Raw genomic sequence first — 26,329 nt, 5'->3', positions numbered from 1 at the left:
TTTTGGAGACAGGGTCTTGCTCTGTCGCCTGTGCTGGAGTGCTGTGGTATGATTATAGCTCACTGCAACCTTGAATTCTTGGGCTCGAGTGATCCACCTCAACCTCTCAAGTAGCTGGGATTACAGGTGTGCACCACCACACCGGCCTACCTTTTAAATTTTTTTTTTTTTTTTTTTGTAGAGATGGGGGTCTTGCTTTGTTGTCCAGTCTGGTCTCAAACTCCTGGACTTAAGCAGTCCTTCTGCCTCAGCCTCCCAAAGTGCTGGGATTACAAGTGTAAGTCACTGTGCCAGCCTGTTTTTAAATTTTAAATGTCTTTGCCTTCCTTTTTTCTTTGTTTTTGAACATTTTTACTACTATGTGTCTTGGTATGGCTCTCTTTGCACTTACCTTACTTGGGGTGTCTTGAGCTACTTTGATGTCTGTATTATTTTCCTTCAAATTTGGGAAGCTTTCAGCTGTTATTTCTTTGGTTTTTTTTTTTTTTTTTCCTGTTCCTTTCTCTCTCCCCTCTCTTTCTGGTACTCAAATTATGCTTATGTTGGTGTCCTTAATGGTGTTCCATGTTTTCTGAGAATCTGTTTATTTTTCATCATTCTTTTTGTTCTTTGGATTGCATAATTTCTATAGATCTATCTCAAAGTTTGCTGATCATTCTTTTGCCAGTTCAGGTTTACTTTTGAATCTCTTGTGAATTTGTTACTGTAATGACAGAGGTTCTGTTTTTTAAAAATAATATTTATCTCTAGTGATATTATAGATGTATTACACCTTCCTTTACTTCTTTAAGTATGGTTCCTTTTATTCTTTTGAATATACTTATAATTGTTACTCTGACATTTATTAAATCTGACATCTAGTCTGCCTTACCGGTGGTTTCTGTTGCCTGCTTTTCCCTGTGTTTATGTCACACTTTTCTGTTTCTTTACATGTAATAGTTGTTAACTATAGTGTAGCAACTCTTAATACTGGTCCCCACTCCCTTGAGTGTGTTAACTGTTTTTTGATTTTTTAAAAATGTCTGTCTGGACTGTTTTAGTGAGGTCTCCTTTTGCTACAATCAGCAGCTGCTGATGTTGCTTTTTAGAGGGCACATCCTTGAACATGAGCACTGTCATCCTTAGCAGGACTTTCTCTGTCTCTTTGCCTCATCTCTCTGTTAAGCTATCTGCTTATGCTGGTATCACACCTGGCTATTAGGATCCACTCATTGCCAGCTGATTGCCCTGTTGTTTTCGACAATGCCCTAGAGCCTAATTTGTTCCATAGTCTGATCCAATTAAATTTGGGCTCCTTTACAGAGGTAATTTTTTAGGCCAGTGTTTGAGGTTTGTTCTGACCCAAGGAGGACCCTTCTTAGTTGTCTCTTTGGTTTTCTTTGGTAAACTAGTAGACTTATGGTTTAGCTTGTATCTCTCATGAAGCTACAGCCTCCTCTTAATCGCTACTTTGTATTTGAAGGTGCCTTTAGCCTTGAACTTCTCCACTCTGTTTAACGTAAAGACATTTCATTTAGGGAGATATTGGGAGCAGAGGTCGGGACTGTGGCTTTCTTCTCTGTGAGTAATGTCCCTGCTCTAGGAATAGGGTACTGGGTGTGGGCAGTACTCAGGTCTTTTCTGCTCACCTCTCTCAGCATGGAACCTCCACCTTATGAAAGAGCTGGGGTGAGACACTTGAGTTCTAAGTGTTCTCAGTGTGCTGTCCTTGAAGTACAGATTTCCTTTTATGAATGGGAATGGGTGAAAGAAGGGAGACTTGAACCTCTACAATGCACCTGTCTCAAGTTTATCCTCTTCAATATGTAGCTGGGATGGGGGTGAGGATTGGTAGATGAGAAATGCAAGTGACCTGCTCCTCCCAGGAAGATACCATAGCCTTAGATTGGGAGGTTGGGAGAGAGGGAGCCCTGTGTTCTTGGCCACATTCCCTGGAATGGAATTTCTGTCATGTTGAGGTGAGAAGGGAAAGAGAGGGGAGTTGGTTGCAGCTCAAATGCCACATCCTCTTGCTATTCTTAATGAGTTTTAGCACATCTCCAATAACTGTAGTCATTTTCTGTATGCCTTAGGACAGTTTCCAAACGCTTTTTTTTTGAGACAGAATCTCTCTGTGTCGCCCAGGCTGAAGTGCAGTGGCACGATCTCGACTCACTGTAATCTCTGCCTCTCAGGTTCAAGTGATTCTCATGCTTCAACCTCCTGAGTAGTAGCTGGGATTACAGGTGCCTGCCACCACACTTGGCTGATTTTTGTCTTTTTCAGGAGAGACAGGAATTCACAATGTTTGCCAGGCTGGTCTCAAACTCCTGGTCTCAAGTGATCTGCCTGCCTTGGCCTCCCAAAGTGCTGGGATTACAAATATGAGCTACCATGCCTGGCCAGTTTCCAAAAACTTTGAATGGTTGTTTTATAAAAATAATTTTCACCAGTTATGTCTATTTTACTTGGGAACAGGGTTGTAGAGATCCTCTTGTCACCATTCTGAAAATGGAACTCCAGCTATGAATATTTTTGTTTGTGCCTCCTTTTGACACAAAATACTTTTTTAAAGAGATTTTATTTATATTAAGACACAGTGTTGTGCTCTGTCACCTAGGCAGAAGCGCAGTGGCACCATCATAGCTTGCTGCATCCTTGAACTTTTGGACTCAAGTGAGCCTCCTGCCTCAGTCTGTTGAGTAGCTGGGACTACAGGCACACACCCACTGCATTTGGCTAATTAAAAAATTTTTTTTTGTAGAGACAGGGTCTCACTTTGTTGCCCAGGGTAGTCTCAAACCCCAGGTCTCAAGAGATCCTCCTGCCTTAGCCTGCCAAAGTGTTGGGATTACAGGCGTGAGCCACCAAGCCTGGCCAAGAATTACTTTAGATTAGAAATACTGAGTTACAGGGTACGCAAATGGAAATAAATTTTGCACAGTCATGTAAAATTGAAGAAAGTAGTTAGTTGTACCAAATTGTCAACCTAAAAGAAAGAAGCTGAGGCCAAATTAATATAGTGAGTTTATTTGGGCCAACGTTGAGTACAGCTGCCCAGGACACACAAATTGTCTTGGGGAGTGCCTCTGTAACAAACAGGTTTTTAAAAGCAAAAAAGGGGATAAAGAATGGGTTGATTAAAACGTTACTTGTCAGCCAGATGTGGTGGCTCACACCTGTAATCCGGCACTTTGGGAGGCTGAGGTGGGAGGATCACTTGAGGTCAGGAGTTTGAGACCAGCCTGGCCAACATGGCAAAACCCCATCTCTACTAAAAATATAAAAAAATTAGTCGGGCATGGTTATGCATGCCTGTAATCCCAGCTACCTGGGAGGGTGAGTCAGGAGAATCTCTTGAACCCGGGAGACAGAGGTTGCAGTGAGCCCAGTGAGCCACCTAGGCGACAGAGTGAGACTCTGTCTCAAAAAAAAAGAGTTATTTGTCAGGAATCCTCATTGGTCTGCAGAAATAACATTGACTGGTTATACTTTGTTGAACTATAGAGTGTGGTTTATGTTATCTGGCATGTGGCATTGTTAGGTTACTTTAAAGTTACTTGTGGCTACAGCAAGCAGTTTCAAGAGAGGATTGATTACATAGCAAAGGGGAGTAAGACCTAATTGCTGTCTCATTTTAATGCCTCTTTGGGGGAGATAATTTTAAAGGGCTCACATTTATATATGTTTTTCTTTCTCAAATTTTATCTTTTCCATATAGACCAGCTAATTGACCAGCCCCATTTACTGAATAGTCTCTCCTTTCCTCATGAATCTACAGAGCCTTTTAGGAAAATGTGATATGACGTATCTGCATGAGTTGATTTGGGGGTTCTCTATTCTATTCCAGTGGTCAGCTTATTCAGTCTTATGCTGTTAACCACACCATCTTAATTACTGTAGCTTTATAGATAGTTTTGATGTCATGAAGGAAAAGTGTTTTGCTTTCTTCAGGAACATCTCATTATATTCATAGATTTTACATTTTTAAATAGCTTGGAGTAAAAACATTTGTTCATCTTTTTTTTTTTTTTTTTTTTTTGAGATGGAGTCTCGCTCTGTCGCCCAGGCTGGAGTGCAGTGGCCGGATCTCAGCTCACTGCAAGCTCCGCCTCCCGGGTTCACGCCATTCTCCTGCCTCAGCCTCCCGAGTAGCTGGGACTACAGGCGCCCGCCACCTCGCCCGGCTAGTTTTTTTGTATTTTTTAGTAGAGACGGGGTTTCACCGTGTTAGCCAGGATGGTGTCGATCTCCTGACCTCGTGATCCGCCCGTCTCGGCCTCCCAAAGTGCTGGGATTACAGGCTTGAGCCACCGTGCCCGGCCTGTTCATCTTTGTATATAAGTGGCAGACATGAAATTCACTATGCACTGAAGACATCTTTTTAAAGTGTTGAAAGAAATGGGAGAAGAAAATATGTGATGGTTATGCTGTATTTATTGGCTCAGAGGTCACTTTTTTTTTTTTCCTTTTTTTAAATATAGGAACCGTTTTGATTAAAAGTAACAGTGGTCAGTTGATGTTGGTATCTCCTCAGCAAGCTGTAACAAGAGCTGAGACGACAAGTAACATAACCTCAAGGCCAGCAGTACCAGCGAATCCTCAAACAGTCAAAATCTGTACAGTGCCGGTAATATACCTTAAATATTTTTCATCTTTCTTTGTTTCTCAGCTGTAATTTTCATATAAATGTTGTGTATATGTTTGCTAGTAAACAATAATGTAAGACATGATTCTGCTTAGCTTTTTAAGTCAGCTTCCCTTGAATATGTCAATTTAATAAAGATTTTTGGTTTTGTCCTCTGATAATTGCCAAAATAGTACATTCAGTCTTCATATTCAGATTTTATGTCCTCAAAGGAATGTTCAGAGGGTTTTTTCCATCTTTTTTGAGACAGGGTCTCACTCTGTCTCCCAGGCTGGAGTATAGTTGTGTGAACATGGCTCACTTGGTTCACTGCAGCCTCAAGCTCCCGAGCTCAGGTAATCCTCCTGCCTCAGGCTCCCATGTAGCTGGGACCACAACTGCATACCACTATGCCCGACTAATTTTACTTTTTGCAGAGACAGCATGTCACTTTGTTGCTCAGGCTGGTCTTGAACTCTTGGACTCGTGACAATCCTCTTGCCTTGGCCTCCCAAAGTGCTGGGATTACAGATGTGAGCCACTGCACCTGGCCTATTTGCATCTTAAATGGAAAGAATATAATAATTCTGCCTCCCGAGTAGCTGGGATTACAGGTGCCTGCCACCACGCCCGACTAATTTTTGTGTTTTTAGTAGAGACATGGTTTTGCCATGCTAGCCAGGCTGGTTTTGAACTCCTGACCTCAGGTGATCTGCCTTCCTCAGCCTCAAAGTGCTGAGATTACAAGCGTAAGCCACTGTGCTTAGCCAGTTCTGCTTTAATTTTAAATGTTGATAAAATAGTAATTTTTTTTTTTTTGAGACAGAGTTTCGCTCTTGTTACCCAGGTTGGAGTGCAATGGCACGATCTCGGCTCACTGCAGCCTCCGCCTCCCAGGTTCAAGCGATTCTCCTGCCTCAGCCTCCTGAGTAGCTGGGATTACAGGCATGTGCTACCACACCCGGCTAATTTTGTATTTTTCGTAGAGATGGGGTTTCTCCATGTTGGTCAGGCTGGTCTCGAACTTCTGGCCTCAGGTGATCTGCCCACCTTGGACTCCCAAAGTTCTGGGATTACAGGTGTGAATCATCGTACCCGGCCTATAGTATTCATTTGTATTTGTATCTTATAGAAATTATCTTTAAGAAATACAGATATCTGCTGCATTTCATTAACTTGGCATTGTTAGAATGACTTATTTTACATTCATGGTGATCTTTCTAGATAACTGAAGCTTATCTTGTTTGATAGAGTTAAAAACATTTTTATGGAGCCAGACACGGTGGCTCATGCCTGTAATCCCAGCACTTTGGGAGGCCGAGGTGGGTGGATCACGAGATCAGGAGATCGAGACTACCCTGGCTAACACGGTGAAACCCTGTCTCTACTAAAAATACAAAGTATTTAGCCTGGCATGGTGGCGGGTGCCTGTAGTCCCAGCTACTCGGGAGGCTGAGGCAGGAGAATGGCGTGAACCCAGGAAGCACAGCTTGCAGTGAGCCAAGATCACACCACTGTACCCCTGGGTGACAGAGCGAGACTCTGTCTCAAAAAAAAAAAAAAAAAATTATATATATATATTTTTAATGGGTATTTTACTTAAATAAAATATGCTGAATGTAGTTTAGCATTTTTCTTGATGACTCAGGCTCATTGTAATGACAGATTGCATTGTTTTTTGTTGTAATAATCATTCTCTGCCAGTTTTTTTTCATTTTTGTGCCCTACTAATTTGATTCTAGGTCCTGAAACAGTCATTATCTCTGTTACCATATCTGTCAATAATAGCTACTCCTTCCCTTTGTAGTTTGGTTTAATGACTATGGGTTGAGAATAGAGGTTAGCAGGTTTTTGTTTATAATTAAATATTACATAAGAATCTATATTTTTTCTGTATGAACCAAAGAGTCAAGATTAATATTTTAATGTTGAATACTGTAATATTTATTTAGTTTGAAATTTCAGATAAATGGGTTATTTATTGAATCAGTTGCCACCTTAGAAATATGAAATGAGTGTCATCTGGGCAGCTGATCAGTTCAGTTAGGTTTGTAGTACAGAATGTGCATAAAACACATAAGGTTATAATGCCAATCATAACAAATACATTTGCTGTCATAAAGTGTTCTAATGTTCATGATAGTACTGATTTTAAATTACTAACGCTAATGACTTTGTGTTATCTTGCTCCCCTCCACCGCCAAGAACTCTAGCTCACAATTAATCAAGAAAGTGGCAGTGACACCTGTTAAAAAATTGGCACAAATAGGAACTACTGTGGTAACCACTGTTCCGAAGCCTTCCTCAGTACAAGTAAGTTGTACTGGCCATTCGTGCACTGGTTATTCTCTTAACTTAAAAAAAAAAAAAATCATTTAGTTATTTCCTGTTAGATATATAAGTTAATATGTGACATTGAAGATAGCAGTTCAGTGATACATGATGGCACTTATCAAACTGGGAACTGTTGGAGGTATGGGAAACAAGATAAACATGGTGTATATTCTTGGAATACCAGTTTTACTTCAGTGTATTAAATTAATACAAATCTGCCTAATAGCCATGTGTTGTAGTATCTGGAAGCAGGTGCTGAGATAAAATTTGGGATATATAGGGATAAATTACCCATGGAAGGAAAGGAGAGTAGGTAAGAGTTTGAACTAGATGCAGACCCAATAAAGCCTTAGCCAACCTAGTGGTGAACTTTGGAGCATATATGGCCTGTCAGCATCGTCCCACTGTGGGCTAACATGGTTGGCTGGGTTTAATTCCTACTCTCTGTTCAGTCATTGGATGTGGACTTTCCTGGGAAAGTTACCTTTGGGCAAGGTGATCCTCTGCAGCTGAGGGAAGCCTGAGGGAACTGATAAGTGGAGACTGTCTAATATCATTCCTAGCAGCGAGTTAGGACAGTACATATCACTCCTTGTCGTGGTTCATCACAGGCTACTCCTTGCATCACTTGGATCTGTTTCTTCATACGTGTTGGAGATCAGCTGTTCTGGGATTCTCATGGTTTTCGTCTTTGGGGAAACAAAGAGGAGGTTAATACGATGAACTACAGTCCCCACTGCTGAAGCTGGTTTCTGGTGGCACCTGATATTAATTATTTCCCTCTTCCACTCTCCCTTCCTAGATTCCTTTCACCCTCAACTACCAGCTATACGGGTCTTCATTAACTTAAGTGATAACATGACCAGACCCTCATCCCTGAGGGATCTGTGGTCTTAATAACCATCTTCATTTGAGGTCAAGGTTGCTACACTTGTCTATTTATCATTACAATTGGGCAAGGAAATATAAGGAGGCATTTAAGTGAATCTTCTGAATCACATGGATTCGCCACACATACTTCTTTTTGCCTCCATTGTGTAATAGCAACCCTACGTCCTCCAGATGATGGGAGTCAATTACCCTTCTGAAGATAATTACTCTTCTCTTTCCTGCTGGATCATGGTTATAAGGAACCAGAGTGCAGCCATAGTGTTTATTTTATTTTATTTATTTTTGAAGACAGAGTTTCGCTGTATTGCCCAGGCTGGAGCACAGTGGTGCGATCTTGGCTCACTACAACCCCTACCCCCTGGGTTCCAGCGATTCTCCTGCCTCAGCCTCCCAAGTAGCTGGGATTATAGGCATGTGCCACCATGCCCAGTCGATTTTTTGTATTTTTAGTAGGGACGGGGTTTCACCATGTTGGCCAGGCTGGTCTTGAACTCCTGACCGAGTAATCCATCTATCTCAGCCTCCCAACGTCCTGGGATTACAGGCATGAGCCACCACACCCAACTCAGTGTCTGTTTTTAGTGTCTGTAGGAACTCTTGCTTTGTCCTCTGCTGGAGGTGTTTGCTTCCTTTGGGCAGAAATGGGAAACAAAATGTCCTCCAGTAAGTCTTTGTTGTGAGTGATGATAAGTGGGCCATTCATGCTGCTTCTCCTTGATTCCTTGATCTATGGGTTTGTCCTATTGGGGACGTAGTACCATATGGAAATTTTTGATTCAGTTAGTATGCTGAGTCTTGGAGGATGGAATCCCATATTCATAGAGTATTGCCTCTATGTTTGTACTTCACCTGTACCTCTTGCAGGCTGTTCTAAAATTTTACTAGACTCCTGGTTTCTGAGTCAAGACATGTGATAAAAGCAGTGGATCCAATAGTCCTGGGACTATGCATCTTCTTGGAGCGTGCTATGTGGAATCCCATGCTACTGGATCAGACCCTCTTTTGGTGTTACAAACTTGAACCATACTGCTCACATTCTTTTCCTCTAACAGAAATGATGAGCAGTGAATCTGATTTTAAACATAGTATTTTTCTACTAATACCATTTGTTGGCACTTAACATGCTTGACACTTTTTTAGGTGCCTTACATTCATCGTCTCGTTTCATCCTTGTGACGATACTATAAGAAAGCGTTATCTCCATTTTATATGAAGGTTAAGAAGCTTGCCTGATTTCTGCTAGTATGTGGCAGAGTGAGGATTTGAGCCTTTATCTGACTCTGGAAACTGTTCTTAATGACCTATGTACTGATTATCTCAAAACTTACTGTATTTTTTTTTCCTTAGGATAAATTCTAAGGAGATTATTGAGCCAAATAATATAAATTTAGACCTATTGATAGCTACTATCATATTGTTTTATGAAGAAGTTAACCACTTTAGACTATCAGTACTTCGAGTATATCAGTTCTTCATTGGATACAGTTCTTAAAGATTCAGTACATAAATGACACCACAGATTAAAAAAAATATATTGCAGAGAGAAAACATACTTAGCAACATGATCTTAGATACTTAAGATTGCCATTTGTACATTATGGCTCTTCAGGACACAGAGAGCGAATTATGTTGTGCTGGGAGAACTGAAGGAACTCCACTACACTACTTCTTCAGGGCCCTTTTGGGAGCCAGTTTAGTGGTAAAGTGTGTGTGTCTTGGATATTACTTCTTAGAGTGTATCAGGGATTCTCGACATCCATGGACTTTAATCTGTCCCCTGCCAGCTACAGCCACAATTCTATTTCTGTGCTCTCTAAATATTTGTTACAGTCTTAATAGTTCTAGAATGTGAAAGCTTGTGTTCATTTACTTAGTAATCATAGTCAGTGAACACTAATTATATTTGTAGTTTTTAAAAAAAATTACTTTATTTGAAAAATAGAGATGAGGTCTTACTCTGTTGCCCAGGCTGTTCTTGAACTACTGGGGCTCAAGCAAATCCTCCTGCCTCTGCCTTGCAAAATGCTGGGATTATAAGGATCAGCCATTGCACCCAGCCTATATTAGTAGTTTTTATAAAAGAGACAACCTGGAGTCTGTGAATTCAGATGAGGGGGAAAATCTTTACTAAGCTTTAACTAAAACTTAGAATTTCTTTCAGCTATGAATGTAGGCTTCAAACTACAGAACCATGGGGTATTACATTGTGTTAGTACATACCTGTGACTTTGTCACTAGAAATAATTGAAATTTGTGTGTTTCCTCATGTCCGTAGGTATCTTAAAATGCTCATGCTAATCTGTCATTGATATTTTTGTGTGGACCATTTATTTTTCCTAATTTAGGTTGATGCATATTTTAAGTTGGGCTACTCCTTAGTGGTAGCCTAGAGCAGTGGAAATTAGTAAAGAATGAAGTTAATGATATCTGTCCACTTTAAGGGATAAGCGTCTCAGTTTTAGACATGGAAATAAGGAGCTAGAACTTAAAAATGAGAGAAGCTACAACTCCTTGTACTTGATTGTCAGACTGTAAAGGCGAATGTGTGTGTTAAGAAATTTTGGAAGTATTTTCCTATTAGGCTTAGTCTAATAAATGTAACACAAGGACTAGTTAGAAATCTTGTGTTCACTTTTATGTTGTATTTGATGAAGATGTAGTTTGGCCCATTGTTAGGTTGGAATCTAATGTGCAAATGAATAGTATTTCTAATTAAATATGAACATACCTAAAGTGATTGCTCTTTCAGACAGGTACAGAAAATGACCCTCCTTAAAATACTATTTCATCTTCTCAATTTCCATACAACTCATTTTATTGGCTCTGTGTAGAATTGATTTTCACACGTTTATTTCACATATACTTCAGTCCGTTTTCCTCCTGTCCTCAAAACATGCCTGTCAGTCAGTGCAACCTTGCAAAGCATTGAAGTTACTATTGGCTGGTCTGTTGAGTCAAAGGCAGAGTTGTGATTGAGTTTAAGACACTTTGGGCTGGGCACGGTGGGTCACACCTGTAATCCCAGCACTTTGGGAGGCCTAGGCAGGTGGATCACCTGAGATCAGGAGTTCGAGACCAACTTGGCCATCATGGTGAAACCCTGTCTCTACTAAGAATTCAAAAATGAGCTGGGTGTGGTGGTGGGCGCCTGTGATCCCAGCTGTTGAGGAGGCTGAGGCAGGAGAATCGTTTGAACCAGGGAGTTGGAGATTGCAGCGAGCCGAGATCGCACCACTGCACTTCAGCCTGGGTGACAGAGCGACACTGCGGGTCAAACAAAACAAAACAAAACAAAAAGAAAACACTTTGAAGGGTGAGGGGAAATGGCATTTATTAGGCAAAAAAGGAAAATAAAATCTCAGCAAAGCCAGAGGGGTTCCCATTAACAGGCCCCTATCTCACAAATTGAATCTCGGGGTCACCACACAGGAACAGGAGAGGCCAGGCTCCTCCCCCTTGCAAAGGGCTGATCTTCCCGAGGGTCCACCCCTCCTCCCAGTGGGCAGGCGTGTGGGCGATTCTTCTGGGACCTTCACCGTGTCTTCTGGGTTGCGTCTATCAAGATCATCAGGCATTAGATTCTCACGAGGAGAGTGCAGCTTAAATCCCCTGCATGTGCAGTTCAGGAGAGGGTTCCCGCTGCTATGAGATTCTAATGGCGCCGCTGATCTGACAGGAGGCAAAGCTCAGGCAATAATGCTCACTTGCCTCTGTGTGTCCCTGTTCTTAACACGCCACAGACCCATACCCGCCCGCGGCACGGGGGTTGGGGACCCGTGTGGTGAGATACAAGTAGTAGCTATACTAGAAAGTGTTATGAAGGACAGATTTTTTTTTATCGGAGACAGGATAAAAAGAATTCCATAAATGTCCCCTCTTCTTACAAATGATAGGATGTTTTTCCTAAACTCACATTTCGGTTGAACTTTAGCTTGCTTCCTGAGGGAGGGGGACAGTATGTCCCCATGGAACCTGTCCTGTCAGTTCTCAGAGGTGATCATAACTGCCAGCTAAAATTCCAGATTATACTTTCTTAATTATGGAGAGAGTTAATGACTGATTATAAGACAGACTAAAGAAAGAGGCTTATTTACTGTACATAAAACTAAAAATTTATTAGAAAATCTCCACAAGAATTCAGAAGAAACTGCGTGGTCATTGTCTCTGGAGAGCAGCACTAAGGATATGAAAAGGAGGGAGACTTCCTTTTGAATGTTGCCTTTGAGGCTCTATCTATATTTAACAAAATTGTACTAAGGTGTAATTTTTAATTTTTTCTCTTTTGTTAAAAGCTTCATTGTTAGTTCTAGTCCTCATCATTAATCAGTAATTTAAAAATCTTATTAAAGTTTTTGCCAGGTGAGCTTTTAGTTTACTTTTCTTCTATTGTCCTTATTCAGTATTGAAATATGTTACAGCCTTTGTCATAAAATGAACTGAACAGCTTTCCTTATTCTGTTTTTCTGGAACATGTTGTCTAAGACAGGAGTTAGGCAAAAGTGTGGAAAAATCACATGGAAAGTATCTGAGCCTGGAGACTTGAGGGAGGGAGGTCTTTTGGTTATCATTTCAATACCTCTAATTTGTCTGTTCTAGTTTCTGTGTTTTGTGCTAATTTTGTCACTTCATGTTTTTCCGGAAACCCTTTTGGTTTTGTTTCAAATGTGTTAGTATATGGTATTTAATATTTTTATTATGCGTTAATATGAAATATACATGCCAACAAAAGACTACATGTGATATGTACACATATGTAATATGTTTGCTGTGGAAAAAAATAATAGTAAAATGAAGGCCCATATACCCCAAACCCATCTTAGGGCTACCATGTGTCCCCACCCCTTTCCTGTCAATTCTCAGCATTTTAAATGTTCTTCCCGTTTGTAAAGAAATTTTTTTTCTGGAGACAGGGTCTTGTTATGTTGCCCAGACTGGTCTCAAACTCCTGTCCTCAGGCAATCCTCCTGGCCCAGCCTTCCAAAGTGCTGGTGTTGTAAGTGTGAGCCACTGCACTTGTCCTCCTTCCCATTTTTTAGCCTCAGAACATTCTTGTCTAATATATGTTCCAGTCTCTCTAATGTGGGAGATTTTGTCGTACATTCAAATTCACCTATCTTGTCTATTATAGAAGGAAGTTTTCTTGAAGGTGATAGCAACTTGACCTTTTTGTGTTGCATGCTTGTAGAACATAGACATTTAAATTAAATGATGGTGCATTGTTCAGTTTTCTGTGTGAATTGTATGTAAATACTATTCCTTATTCCTGATCCCCAAACTTTTATTATATTCTTAACTTTTAGTGTTTGTCTTTAAAATAAGATTGTTGCTTTATCTCAATGTGATTTTCTAAATTACTGCCTGACTTGTGATTTCTTGTATGAGGTTTTTGTCCTGTAGGTGGTGCTAGAGTCACACCTCATTTTGATAGAAGGTAGAGGAAACAACTGAAATTCTTTTCAGTGTGAAGATACCACATTTTATAATATTCTTCATGCTTACTTTAATTGTCTACATAAAAGCAGTTTATCTGAATGTTAGATAATAAGTAGATTGCTCTGCTCTGTTCTTAAGAAAAAGCAGAGTATTCTATGTTCTCATAGACTTTCAAATACTTCTTGGAGTGTTAATAATATTTTTTGAGGACTTATTTGCTTTAGCACTGTTTTTCACAAAAAATCTTAGGACAGCAGGTACCATTGCTATCCCTGTTTTTGCAGAGAGTAATCAGGATTAGCAGGATTAAGTAACTTGCCTGCAGTCAACACTTGGTAGGTGGTAATGAAATAGTAGATAGATGTGGTGAGAATGAAACCCAGATCTGCCAGACTCAAGAGTTCCTAGAACTGTGTTATATTACCTTAGACTAGTAGAGCATAACATAAAACCACAGATGTCAAAATTAACTTGTCTGATGAGTGTGAAATGAGGCACCCACTAATGTGTCATAGTAATACATGCCTAAATATTTAATACCTTTAATTTCAGTCTGTGACTGTGCCAACCAGTGTCGTCACAGTTACTCCTGGAAAGCCACTGAATACTGTAACTACCCTGAAGCCTTCAAGTTTGGGAGCATCATCCACTCCTTCAAATGAGCCCAATCTTAAAGCAGAGAACTCAGCAGCTGTTCAGGTTAATCTTTCTCCGGTAAGCTCTTACTTGCACCTTATATAAATCTTGTTCCTTGCAAGATTTTTTGAATTGTTTGCTCACTACCACTTGTGTTTTTTTATATTTACATTTTCATATTTAGACAATGCTAGAAAATGTGAAGAAATGTAAGAACTTCCTTGCAATGTTAATAAAACTAGCATGTAGTGGATCACAGTCCCCAGAAATGGGACAAAATGTGAAGAAGCTGGTGGAACAACTTTTGGTAAGTAGTGCTATAAAATCCTGCAGGTTCTGGTAGAATCCATATAACATGTTTTAACTGGGAAATGCATATTTTTAAATGATATTTAATTAATTAATTAATTTTTTTGAGACAGAGTCTTGCTCTGTTGCCCAAGCTGGAGTGCAGTGGCGTGATCTCGACTCACTGCAACCTCTGCCTCCTGGGTTCAAATGATTCTCGTGCCTCAGCTTCTCGAGTAGTTGGGATTACAGGTGTGCACCACCACACTCTGCTAAAATTTGTATTTCTAGTAGAGATGGAGTTTTGCCATGTTGGCCAGGCTGGTCTCAAACTCCCTGGCTTCAAGTGATGCACTCGCCCTGACTTCCCAAAGTGCTGGGATTACAGGCATGAGCCACCAAGCCCAGCCTGAGATTTATTTTAAATGTAGTTCTTGATAAATTTTGTCTTTTGCTTCTTGAAAGCTTTGTAAAGATTATTAATCCTGGCTAGATAAACCTATTGTATATTTCTTTTTAAAATTTACCTTTTTAAAAATTGTTTATGTTTAAGATACACAACATGATATTTTGATATATATATTATTTCTGTACATCAGTCTTGCCTCCCTTACCATACAGAGGGCCTCGGAGAGAAGGTTCATTATTTAGTCAATAGGAAATTGTTGTTAGAATTATGAAATCTTGCCTGGGTGCAGTGGCTCATGCCTGTAATCCCAGCACTTTGGGAGACCGAGGCAGGTGGATCGCCTGAGGTCAGGTGTTTGAGACCAGCCTGGCTAACATGGTAAAACCTTGTCTCTACTAAAAATACAAAAATTAGCCAGGTGTGGTGGCACATGCCTGTAATCCCAGCTACTAGGGAGGCTGAGGCAGGAGAATCGCTTGAACCTGGGATGCGGAGGTTGCAGTAAGCTGAGATTGCACTAGTGCACCCTAGCCTGGGCAGCAGAGCAAGACTCTGTCTCCAAAAAAAAAAAAAAGAAAGAAAAGAATTATGAAATCCCAAAAAGCCAGGCTATCAATAGATAATGAAATTCAGTTCTCATATGTCCAGATAGACACAAAGCTTTGGGACCACAAAAATTAGTTAATGCTCTTAGGCCTCACTTTCCTTATCTATAAGATTCTCATCTTACAGATGAGAATGTTAAACATGATGATCATTGATATTTTTATGAGTGCCAAGGTGCTATGTCTTTTAGCCACCAAATTATATGCCTTTGGTTTCTTACGTCCTCTTTCAGGTAAAATATATAGGTACACTAAAAAGAGTGAAGGTGGAAGTTAGCAAATATTTCATATTATATGCTTAAGGCATGCTGAGGACGTAACAGACAAATGGATTTTGATTTTTTGAACTACTATAATATACAGATTTCTCTCACCACATAATTAGAATTATATTTTTCACATAAAAATTGTCCTTTTTCCCCAGTAGAAAATGTGTATATTTCAATTATCATACAGCATAAACAAGCATAGTTTATAAATATTAAAATACCTTATTTACTACTGTTTTTAATGCTGCCTGTAAGGTGTTAGAAATAAAGCACACTTGAAATGGTTAGTTTTTCATTTGGGAAGATGTTTTTATTTCGGATGTCTAAAATACGTCATACTAACAAATTTTTAATTCAACTTTTGGGTGTCTTTTTAAAAGTAAACATTGAGCTTTTGATCTTCCCTTTTCAAGGTATGCTAGTTTTGAAAGGGGATATGATGACTTGTTTCTCTGAAATGGAATACTCTAGATGAAGAGACATGATGGAAAGGAACACATATCCCATAAAATATTAAACATGGGTGAATTTTATGGACAGATAGGAGCAGTTAGGAATTAATCAAATATTGCCTCTAGTTTTAAGATCTGTTTACTTTAGAACGACTAAACAGCAGTTCTAAAATAATTTGGTTTCAGGATACCTTTATATTCTGAAAACTTGAGGACTCCCCAAGGCATTTTGTTTTTGTGGGGTTAACATTAAAACTGAAAAATGTTTAACTTTTTTTATTAAAAAAATTTTTTTTTGAGGTAGGGTCTTACCCTGTCACCCAGGCTGGAGTGCAGTGGCATGAACAAGGCTCCCTGCTGTCCTGACCCTCCTGAGATCAAGCAATCCTACCACCTCAGCCTCCCAGGTAACTGGGACCAGTGACATGTGCCACCACTCCTGGCTCATTTTTAAAATTTTTTTGTAGAGACAGGGTCTTGCTATGTTGCCCAGGCTGATCGCAAACTCCTGAGCTCAAGTAATCGTCCCACCTCGGCCTGGCAGTGCTAGGATTACAGACGTGAGCCACCGTGCCCAGCTTGTTTATTAAAAAATAACAGTAAACCCATTAAGTATTAACATAACTAACATTTAAGTGAAAACCGAGTTTCCAAAACAACAACAAAATTGAATGAGAAGAGTGGCATTGCCGTACCAATTTTGCAAATCTCCTTAGTGGCTGACCTAATGGAAAACAGCTGGATTCTCATATGTTCTTCTGCATTTAGTCTGTTTTGTGATATGTTATTTTTTTGGAAGTATTTGGAGAATATCTGGTCTTGTGAAGAGAGGTGGTTGGAATAGTGATTATCTTATTAAAATAGCTTTTCTCCAGATCATGGTGGATAGTCTTTAGAGTCTACTGGTTTATCTTGCACCCTGAATGGATCTTTTAGCCACGTATGATTTTTGTAATGACATTCATCGTTCATTGGGAGAAATACTGGTTCACCGAGTTATGCAGATCTTTCAGATGTTTCCAGATTTATTATTTAAGATATCAAAATAATATGCTCATTAAATTCACCAACCTTATTAGAAAATTCTTATACCAGGAAGCTATCAAGCTCAGAATAGTTGTTATACATTTTTCAAAATTGTAATTTTGTTTTGAGAGCTTTAATTTTTATCATTAATAGCAACAAATACTATCAATTGTTTTCCTCACTATTAGAGGTTTAGTTTGTTCTTGAGAAAATATCTAACAAATACCCAAGTCTGAATAACCACAATTGCTTTGCCATTCTTTTCAGTAAAAATGGAAAAAAGTGGCTAGTTTAGCTAGCGACTCAATTACAGTACTTTTCCTAGATTCTTTTACTTTGATCTGCAACAGAAATGCTTTATGTATGGTTTCTATTTTGTTATACACAATTAAAGAGGTTTCTACTGCAGAGTTGAGATTTAGTAAAGTTAATTTTTACTGCTTCATCCAAGGATGTTTCAAAGTGAAATTGGCTCTATTTTTTTTTATTTTTATTTTTTAGAGTAAGAGTCTTGCTCTGTTGCTCAGGCTGGAGTGCAGTGGTGTGATGCTAGCTCACTGCAGCCTCAAACTTAGGGCTCAAGGGCTCCTTCCACTTCACCCTCCAAAAGCTAGGACTAGAGGTGTGTGCCATCATGCCCAGCTAATTAAAAATTTTTTTTTGTAGTGACAGGGTCTCACTGTGTTGCCCAGGCTAGTCTCCCAACTCCTGGCCTCAAGTGATCCTGCACCCTTGGCCCTCCAAAGTACTGGGATTATAGGTGTGAGCCACTGTGCTTGGCCTTTTTTTTTTTTGTTTTCCTCCAAGCACATAGCACTGTAGAATGTGATGATGGCTGTTTCACTTTGCCATTGCCTTTCTTACCAGTAGTTTAACCCATTGTTGCCTTTGCACCATCTGTGCAAATATTAGCTTAGTGAAAAAGGCTTTCTCTCCAAGATACTAGTATTAATGGAAAATAATGTAGACCACACATACTCCTGAAATGCTTAATAGTGTAAGCATTGTGTAAAGGTTCCTCAGTTCTTTGGACCTGCTGTTATGGATTTACAGTGTCATTCTGAAAATAGTCTTGCAGATCCATAGCCAATATCATACTGAATGGGCAAACGCTTGAACCATTTCCCTTGAAAATTGGAACAAGACAAGGTCTCACCATTCCTATTTAACATAATACTGGAAGTTCTAGCCAGAACAGTCAGGCAAGAGAAAGAAATAAAAGGCCTCCAAATAGGAAAAAAAGGAGTAGAACTCTGTCTTCACTGATGATATGATTCTATGCCTAGAAAATCCTGAAGACTCTGCCAAAAGGCTTCTAGAACTGATAAACGACTTTAGTAAAGTTTCAGGGTATAAAATCAGTGTTCAAAAATCAGTAGCATTTCTATACACCAAAAACGTTCTAGCTAAGAGCCAAATCAAGAGCACAGTCCCATTTACAATAGCCACACACACAAAAGTGAAGTACCTGGGAATATAGCTAACCAAGGAGGTGAAAGATCTCTACAAGGAGGAATGCAAAACACTGCTGAAAATTCATGCTTATGGATTGAAAGAATTGATATCATTAAAATAGCCATACTGCCCAAAGCAATTTACAGATTCAGTGTTATTCCTGTCAAACTACAAATGTCATTTTTCACAGAATTAGAGAAAACTATTTTAAAATTCATATAGGACCGAAAAAGAGCCTGAATAGCCAAAACAGTCCTAAGCAAAAAGAACAAAGCCAAGTGGCATCACATTACCTGACTTCAAACTATACTGTAAGGCTACAGTGACCCAAACAGCATGGCACTGATATAAAAATAGACACATAGACCACTTGAACAGAATAGAGAACCCAAAAATAAAGCTGCACACCTACAACTATCTAATCTTTGACAGTGTCGACAAAAATAAGTAATGGGGCCTGGCCACAGTGGCTCATGCCTATTATAATCCCAGCACTTTGGGAGGCTGAGGCAGGTGGATCACTTGTGGTCAGGAGGTTGAGACCAGTATGGCCAACATGGCGAAACCCCATCTCTACTAAAAAAATATAAAAATAAGCTGGGTGTGGTGGCATATGCCTATAGTCCCAGCTACTCAGGAGGCCGAAGCAGGGAAATTGCCTGAACCCAGGAGGGGGAGGTTGCAGTGGGCCAAGATCATGCCACTGCACTACAGCCTATGTGACACAGTGAGACTCCATCTAAAAAAAAGAAAGTAGTGGGGAAAGGACTGATTCTTCAAATGGTGCTGGGATAACTGGTTATCTATGTGCAGAAGAATGAAACTGGACCCCTACTTTTCACCATATATAAAAATTAACTTGAGATGGATTAAAGATTTAAATGTAAGACCTCAAATTGTAAAAGTCCTAGAAGAAAACCCAGGAAATACCCTTTCTGACATTGGCCTTGGCAAAGGATTTATGGCTAACTCTCCAAAAGAAGTTGCAACAAAAACAAAAAATGACAAGTGGAACCTAACTAAACTAAGAGCTTCTGCACAGCAGAAGATACTATCAACATAGTAAACAGACCACCTACAGAATGGAAGAAAATATTTGCGAACTATGTATCTGACAAAGGTCTAATATACAGAAAAAATCAGGAACTTAAACAAAAATCAACAAGAGAAAAACAACCCCATTAAAAAATGGGTAAAGGACATGAACAGACACTTCTGAAAAGAAGACATACAAGCAGCCAACAAACATGAAAAGATGCTCATCATCACTAATCATCAGAGAAATGCAAATCAGAATCACAATGAGATACCATCTCATGCTAGTCAAAATGGCTGTTATTAAGAAGTGAAAAAACATGCTGGTGGGGCTGTGGAGAAAAGCGAACACTTATACGCTGTTGGTGGGAATGTAAATTAATTTGGCCATTGTTGAATGAAGATTTCTTAAAGAACTAAAAATAGAACTACCATTTGACCCAGCAATGCCATTACTGGGTATATATCCAAAGGAAAATAAATCATGCTATAAAAAAGACATATGCCCTTGTATGTTTATTGCAGCACTACTCAGAACAGCCAAGACATAGAATCAGCAGAGGTGTTCATTGACAGTGGGATGGATAAATAAAAAGTGGTACATATACACCATGGAATACTACACAGTCATAAAAAAGAACAAGATCATGTCTTTTGTAGCAACATAAATGGCCATTATCCTAAGCAAATTAATGCAGGAATAGAAAACCAGATACTACATGTTGTCACTTATAAGTGGGAGCTAAACATTAAGTACACATGGACATAAAGGTGAGAACAACAGACACTGAGAACTACTAGAAAGTGGGAGTGAGGGGGCGTGAGGGCTGAAAAACTACCTCCCAGATGACTGTGCTCACTACCTGGGTGACGAGTGTACCTGGTACACTACCTGTACCCCAAACTTATACCTCCTGATTCTAAAATAAAAGCTGAATTTTTTTTTTTTTAAATCTAAGGTCATAGTTACCTTTCCTTGAATGCTCCTTCCATGACTTCATGAAGAAAAAACCAGATGTTCTCTGTCACCACACAATTACAATCTTTATTAAGTATAAAATATGTCCTAGTAGGCAAAATTTTAAAAACTATATTTTATACATTTGAAAAGAATAAGATAATTCAATCAGCTACATCTTACACATTATCACTGGCATCAAGGTATTTTGGAAATATTTCTACTAATTCTGGAAATGTTGTCCCTGACTCTTGTGTGCAAAGAACAGCAGCAAACTAGCAGATTAATTTCCAAATTGTTTTAGAGAACTTAAACACCAAGGTCTCCAAACTGAATAACTTACTATTCCCTACCCTAAGAAATTTAAGACACCTGTGCCTTCACTTCTTAATTGTTCTCAACAGATTGTAATAATGTAGTATTACTTGGCCTGTCAGCTCCTCTCTTTGCTTCCTGGGATCTTTAAAAGAAAAAAAAATCACCCTTCATTGTATTCTCTATGAATAAACATCTCTATCATTTATGCTTACACATTTCATAACTGGCATGAAAAAAAGCCTATATTTAATTGACTTTATCATTTGTGAAAAGTTTGCTATATCTACAATCATGAATTATATACTTTGTCTCTTTTAAAATATTTGTAGACTTAAAATTGTTTCTGTTTCTCCCATCCCTCAGGATGCAAAAATCGAAGCAGAAGAATTTACTAGGAAACTGTATATTGAACTTAAGTCTTCACCTCAGCCTCACCTGGTTCCTTTTCTTAAGGTAGAGTTATGTTTCACTTAGAAGAAATAATTTGGATTAGATTACTCTACAATAATTAAAAACTGGACTATTTCAATATGACAGCAGTTGAATATGAAGATACTGACAGTGTGGGAGAAACCTGAGTTTTTTTTTTTTTTTTTTTTGTAAGTGTTTTTGTAAGCTGTAAAGCATATTCATAATATTCTTTTAATTTGAACACTTTGAAAAAAGAGAAGTAACATTTTATTCATGAACATAAGTTCGTGATTATATTGTTTAATGCTTGTATAAGAATATACAGACATACCGCAGAGATATTGCAGGTTTGGTTTCAGACCACCATAAGAAAGCTAGTATCACAATAAAGTGAGTCATATAAAATTTTTGGTTTCCAAATGCATATAAAACTTTTTATGGTATGCTTTATTAGGTTTATAATAGCATTATATTTGAAAAAACAATTACATAGGTGAATTAAAAAATACTTTATTGCTAAAAAGTGCTGACAATCATCTGAACCTTCAGCAAGTTATAATATTTTGATGGTAAAGAGTCTTACCTCAATGTTGATGGCTTTTGACTGGTCAAGGTGGTGGTCACTGAAGGTGGTCACATCCAGCTGTGGCAATGTCTTAAATTAAGACAACAGTGCAATTTGTGTCATCAGTTGATTCTTCCCTTCACGAAAGATTTCTCTGTAGCATGCAGTGCTGTCTGATAGCATTTCACACGCAGCAGAACTTCTTTCAAAATTGGAGTCAGTTCTCTCATACCCTGCCATTGCTTTATTAACTAAGTTGTTGTCATATTCTAAATCCTTTGTTACCATCCTAACAACATTTATAACATTTGACTAGGAGTAGCTTCCATTTCAAGAAACCACTTTCTTTGCTCATCTGTAAGAAGCAACTCCTCATCTCTTCCAGTTTTATCATGAGATTGCAGCAATTCGGTCACATCTTCAGGTTCCACTTCTAACTGTGGTTCTCTTGCTGTTTCTGCCATATCTGCAGTGACTTCCTCCACTGAAGTTCTGAACCCCTCAAAATCATCCATGAGGATGGGGATCCACTTCTTATAAACTCCTGTTAGTGTTGATATTTTGATCTCCTGCCATGACTCACAAATATGCTTAATGGCATCTAGAATGGTGAATCTTTTCCAGAAAGTTTTCAGTTGACTTTGCCCCCAAATTGATCAGAGGAATCACTGTCTGTGGTAGCTGTAGTCTTACAAAATCTATTTCTTAAATAATACTTGAAAGTAAAAATTACTCCTTGATGTATGTGGACTGCAGAATGGATGTGTTAGCAGACAGGAAACCAATATTGATCTCCTTGTACATCTCCATCAGAATTTTCGGGTGATGAGGTGTATTGTCAATGAGTGGTAATATTTTGAAAAGAATCCCCCCGCCCCCCGCCTGAGCAGTAGTTCTCAACAGAGGGCTTAAAATATTCAGTAAACCATGCTGTGAATAGATGTGCTGTCATCCATGCTTTGTTCATTGATAGAGCACAGGCAGAGTAGATTTAGCATAATTCTTAAGAGTCCTAGAATTTTTGGAATAGTAAATGAGCATTGGCTTCCACTTGAAGTCACCAGCTACATTAGCCCCTAACAAGAAAGTCAGCCTGTCCTTTGAAGCCTTGAAGCCATGCGTTGACTTTTCCTCGGCAAAAAGCTATGAAAGACCTAGCTTCCTTCAATAGAAGGTTGTTTTTTTTTTTTTTGAGGCGGAGTCTCGCTCTGTCGCCCGGACTGGAGTGCAGTGGCCGGATCTCAGCTCACTGCAAGCTCCGCCTCCCGGGTTTACGCCATTCTCCTGCCTCAGCCTTCCGAGTAGCTGGGACTACAGGCGCCCGCCACCTCGCCCGGCTAGTTTTTGTATTTTTAGTAGAGACGGGGTTTCACTGTGTTAGCCAGGATGGTCTCGATCTCCTGACCTCGTGATCCGCCCGTCTCGGCCTCCCAAAGTGCTGGGATTACAGGCTTGAGCCACCGCGCCCGGCCAGAAGGTTGTTTTTGTCTCCATTGGAAATCTGTTGTTGGCCAGGCGTGGTGGCTCACGCCTGTAATCCCAGCACTTTAGGAGGCCGAGGTGGGCGGATCACCTGAGGTTAGGAGTTTGAGACCAGCCTGGCCAACATGGAGAAACCCTGACTCTACTGAAAAAAGTTAAAAAATTAGCTGGGCATGATAGTGCATGCCTATAGTCCCACCTACTTGGGAGGCCGAGGCAGGAGAATTGCTTGAACCTGGAAGACAGAGGTTGCAGTGAGCCAAGATCGTGCCATTGCACTGTAGCCTGGGTGACAAGAGCAAGACTCCGTCTCAAAAAAAAAAAAAAAAATCTTAGCTAGATCTTCTGTATGATTTGCTGCAGTTTCTGCATCAGTACTTGCAGCTTTACCTTGCACTTTTATGTTAGTTATCAAGAGAGTTTCTTTCCTTAAACCTCATGAGCCAGCCTCTCCCATACTTTTCTTCTGTAGCTTCCTCATTTTTCAGCCTTCATAGAATTGAAGAGTTAGTGCTATACTCTGGTTTAGACTTTTGCTTAAGGGAATGTTGTGGCTGGTTTGATCTTCTGTCCACACCACTCAAACTTTCCATGTCACCAATAAGGCTGTTTTGTTTTCTTACCATTTATGTGTCACATGGAGTAGCCCTTTGAAGTTCCTTTAAGAACTTTTCCTTTGCATTCACAACTTGGCTGTTTGACACAAGAGTCCTAGCTTTCCATCTCTGTTGGCTAAACAAATGAAAACTCCAGGGATGAAAAGGCAGAACCTACTAGTTTTTAGTTTGAACTGCCTTTACTCTTTAAGTAGGATACAAAGATAGATGCTGACAGTCAGAAAGTGTGCTTGGCTGGGTGTGGTGACTCACACCTGTAATCCCAGCACTTTGGGAGGTTGGCGAATCACCTGAGGCGAGGAGATGGAGACCAGCCTGACCAACATGATTGTCTCTACTAAAAAATACAAAAATTAGCCAGTGGTGGCATGTGCCTGTAGTCCCCGCTACTCAGGGGGCTGGAGAATCGCTTGAACTTGGGAGGCAGAGGTTGCAGAGAGCTGAGATCGCACCACTGCACTCCAGCCTGGGCAACAGAGTGAGACTCTGTCTCAATAAAAAAAAAAAAAAGAAAGTATGCTAGCTCAATTCTTTCAGATCATAAAATTCACTTTGTATTTAATTTTGTTTTGATTTAAAGATATTTCTTTGTTTTTATTAAAAAACATTTTTTTTTGAGATGAGGTTTTGCTCTGTCACCCAGGCTGGGGTATAGTCATGTGATCACAGCTCTGTGCAACTTCAACCTCCCAGGCCCAAGTGATCCTCCCGCCTCAGCCCCTGCGGTAGCTGGGACTACAAGCATGCACCACTATGCCCTGCTAGTTTTTGTGTTTTTTGTAGAGACAGGGTTTTACCATGTTGCCCAGGCTTTTAAAGACTATTTCTTCCTTTCCTTTTTTTTTTTTTTTTGGGATGGGGTTTTACTCTGCCACCCAGGCTGGAGTGCGGTGGCATGATCTCAGCTCACTGCAATCTCTACCTCCCGAGTAGCTGGGACTACAGGTGTGTCCCCACCATGCCTGACTAATTTTTGTATATTTTGTATAGATGGGGTTTTGTCATGTTGCCTAGGCTGATCTCAAACTCCTGGCTTCAAGTGATTGCTTGCTTTGGACTCCCAGAGTGCTGGGATTACAGGCATGAGCCACTGCACCTATTTCTATCCAAAGTTTGAAAGTTACTTAATGAAGAGACCTAGATTCTGCTGTGGTTTAAGTAAACTTACAAATGCTGAAGTTATTAATGGTCTATTATAGGGTTTAGATGATTATAGAAAAGTATCATACATGTTGTACCAAATTGATATTGAGGGAATACAAATAAGTTTAATACTGAGATATAGTAATTTCATATTGGAAAACAAGCACTTTTGAGCTTCAAATTGATTGTATCCTGGATATTGACAGGCTATAAGTAAGTGATACCAGCTGTCTTCAACTGAAATACTTGATACACTTTTGATTGGTTTTAAGTTGTAAAGGTATGAAATACCACATTTTGTTTTACAAGTAGCTGATTTGTTAGCAGTGTTTTTTTCCATTCCTCTACGTTTCCAGAAAAGCGTGGTTGCCTTACGACAACTTCTGCCTAACTCCCAGAGCTTCATCCAGCAATGTGTTCAGCAGACCTCTAGTGAGATGGTCATTGCTACCTGTACTACAACAGTAACAACTTCTCCTGTGGTGACAACAACAGTGTCCTCAAGCCAGTCTGAAAAGTCCTTTATTGTTTCTGGAGCAACAGCACCCAGAACTGTGTCAGTGCAAGCTTTGAACCCACTTGCTGGTCCAGTGGGAGCAAAAGCTGGAGTTGTGACACTTCATTCTGTGGGCCCAGCTGCTGCAACAGGAGGAACAACAGCTGGAACTGTTTTGCTTCAGACTTCAAAACCACTTGTGACATCTGTACCAAACACAGTGACCACGGTCTCACTGCAACCTGAAAAGCCAGTTGTCTCTGGAACAGCAGTAACACTGTCCCTTCCAGCAGTAACTTTTGGAGAAACTTCAGGTGCAGCTATTTGTCTTCCATCTGTGAAACCTGTTGTTACTTCTGCTGGGACCACATCTGACAAGCCTGTTATTGGGACTCCAATTCAAATCAAACTTGCCCAGCCAGGCCCTGTCCTTTCACAACCAGCTGGGATTCCACAGGCAGTTCAAGTCAAGCAACTAGTGAGTAACATTTTGTTTCTTCCTCAGTTATTTATTTTGAAAATTTTGAACATTCGGAAAACTGGTAAGACTAGTAAAAAAACTGGCAAGGCTGTATACTGTTTACAGGTTTGACCAATTAAATTTTTTTTTTTTTTTTTTTACCTTATTTGCTTTGTTTTCCTCTTTCTACTCACACCCATAAACACACATGTAAGTCTTTGTTTGTTTGTTTAAGATAGAGAGAGTCTCACTCTGTCGCCCAGGCTGGAGTGCAGTGGCAGTGGCACAATCTTGGCTCACTGTAACCTTCGCCTCCCAGGTTCAGGCAATTCTCATGCCTCATCCTCCTGAGTAGCTGGGATTACCGGTGTGCACCACCACGCTGGCTAATTTTTGTATTTTTGTTAGAGATGGAGTTTCTCCATGTTGGCCAGGCTAGT

The 26,329-nt window shown here is 39.7% G+C and overlaps 1 protein-coding gene across 2 annotated transcripts in view; it reads left to right on the top strand.

Moving 5' to 3' along the window:
- Positions 1–26,329, top strand: part of TAF4B (TATA-box binding protein associated factor 4b) — a 158,072-nt gene that overhangs the window by 29,913 nt on the left and 101,830 nt on the right. For both annotated transcript variants that reach the window (XM_033178079.1, XM_033178080.1), the window contains exons 2-7: positions 4,464–4,609; positions 6,812–6,919; positions 13,817–13,978; positions 14,085–14,207; positions 21,079–21,168; positions 25,290–25,907. In XM_033178079.1, the coding sequence (XP_033033970.1) occupies positions 4,464–4,609; positions 6,812–6,919; positions 13,817–13,978; positions 14,085–14,207; positions 21,079–21,168; positions 25,290–25,907 (1,247 nt within the window). The remainder of the gene's footprint in view (positions 1–4,463; positions 4,610–6,811; positions 6,920–13,816; positions 13,979–14,084; positions 14,208–21,078; positions 21,169–25,289; positions 25,908–26,329) is intronic.

Source organism: Trachypithecus francoisi, unplaced genomic scaffold, assembly GCF_009764315.1.
Source record: "Trachypithecus francoisi isolate TF-2019V2 unplaced genomic scaffold, Tfra_2.0 Lachesis_group19, whole genome shotgun sequence".
NCBI lineage: Eukaryota > Metazoa > Chordata > Mammalia > Primates > Cercopithecidae > Trachypithecus > Trachypithecus francoisi.
This window is presented reverse-complemented; position numbering and strand designations above follow the sequence as displayed.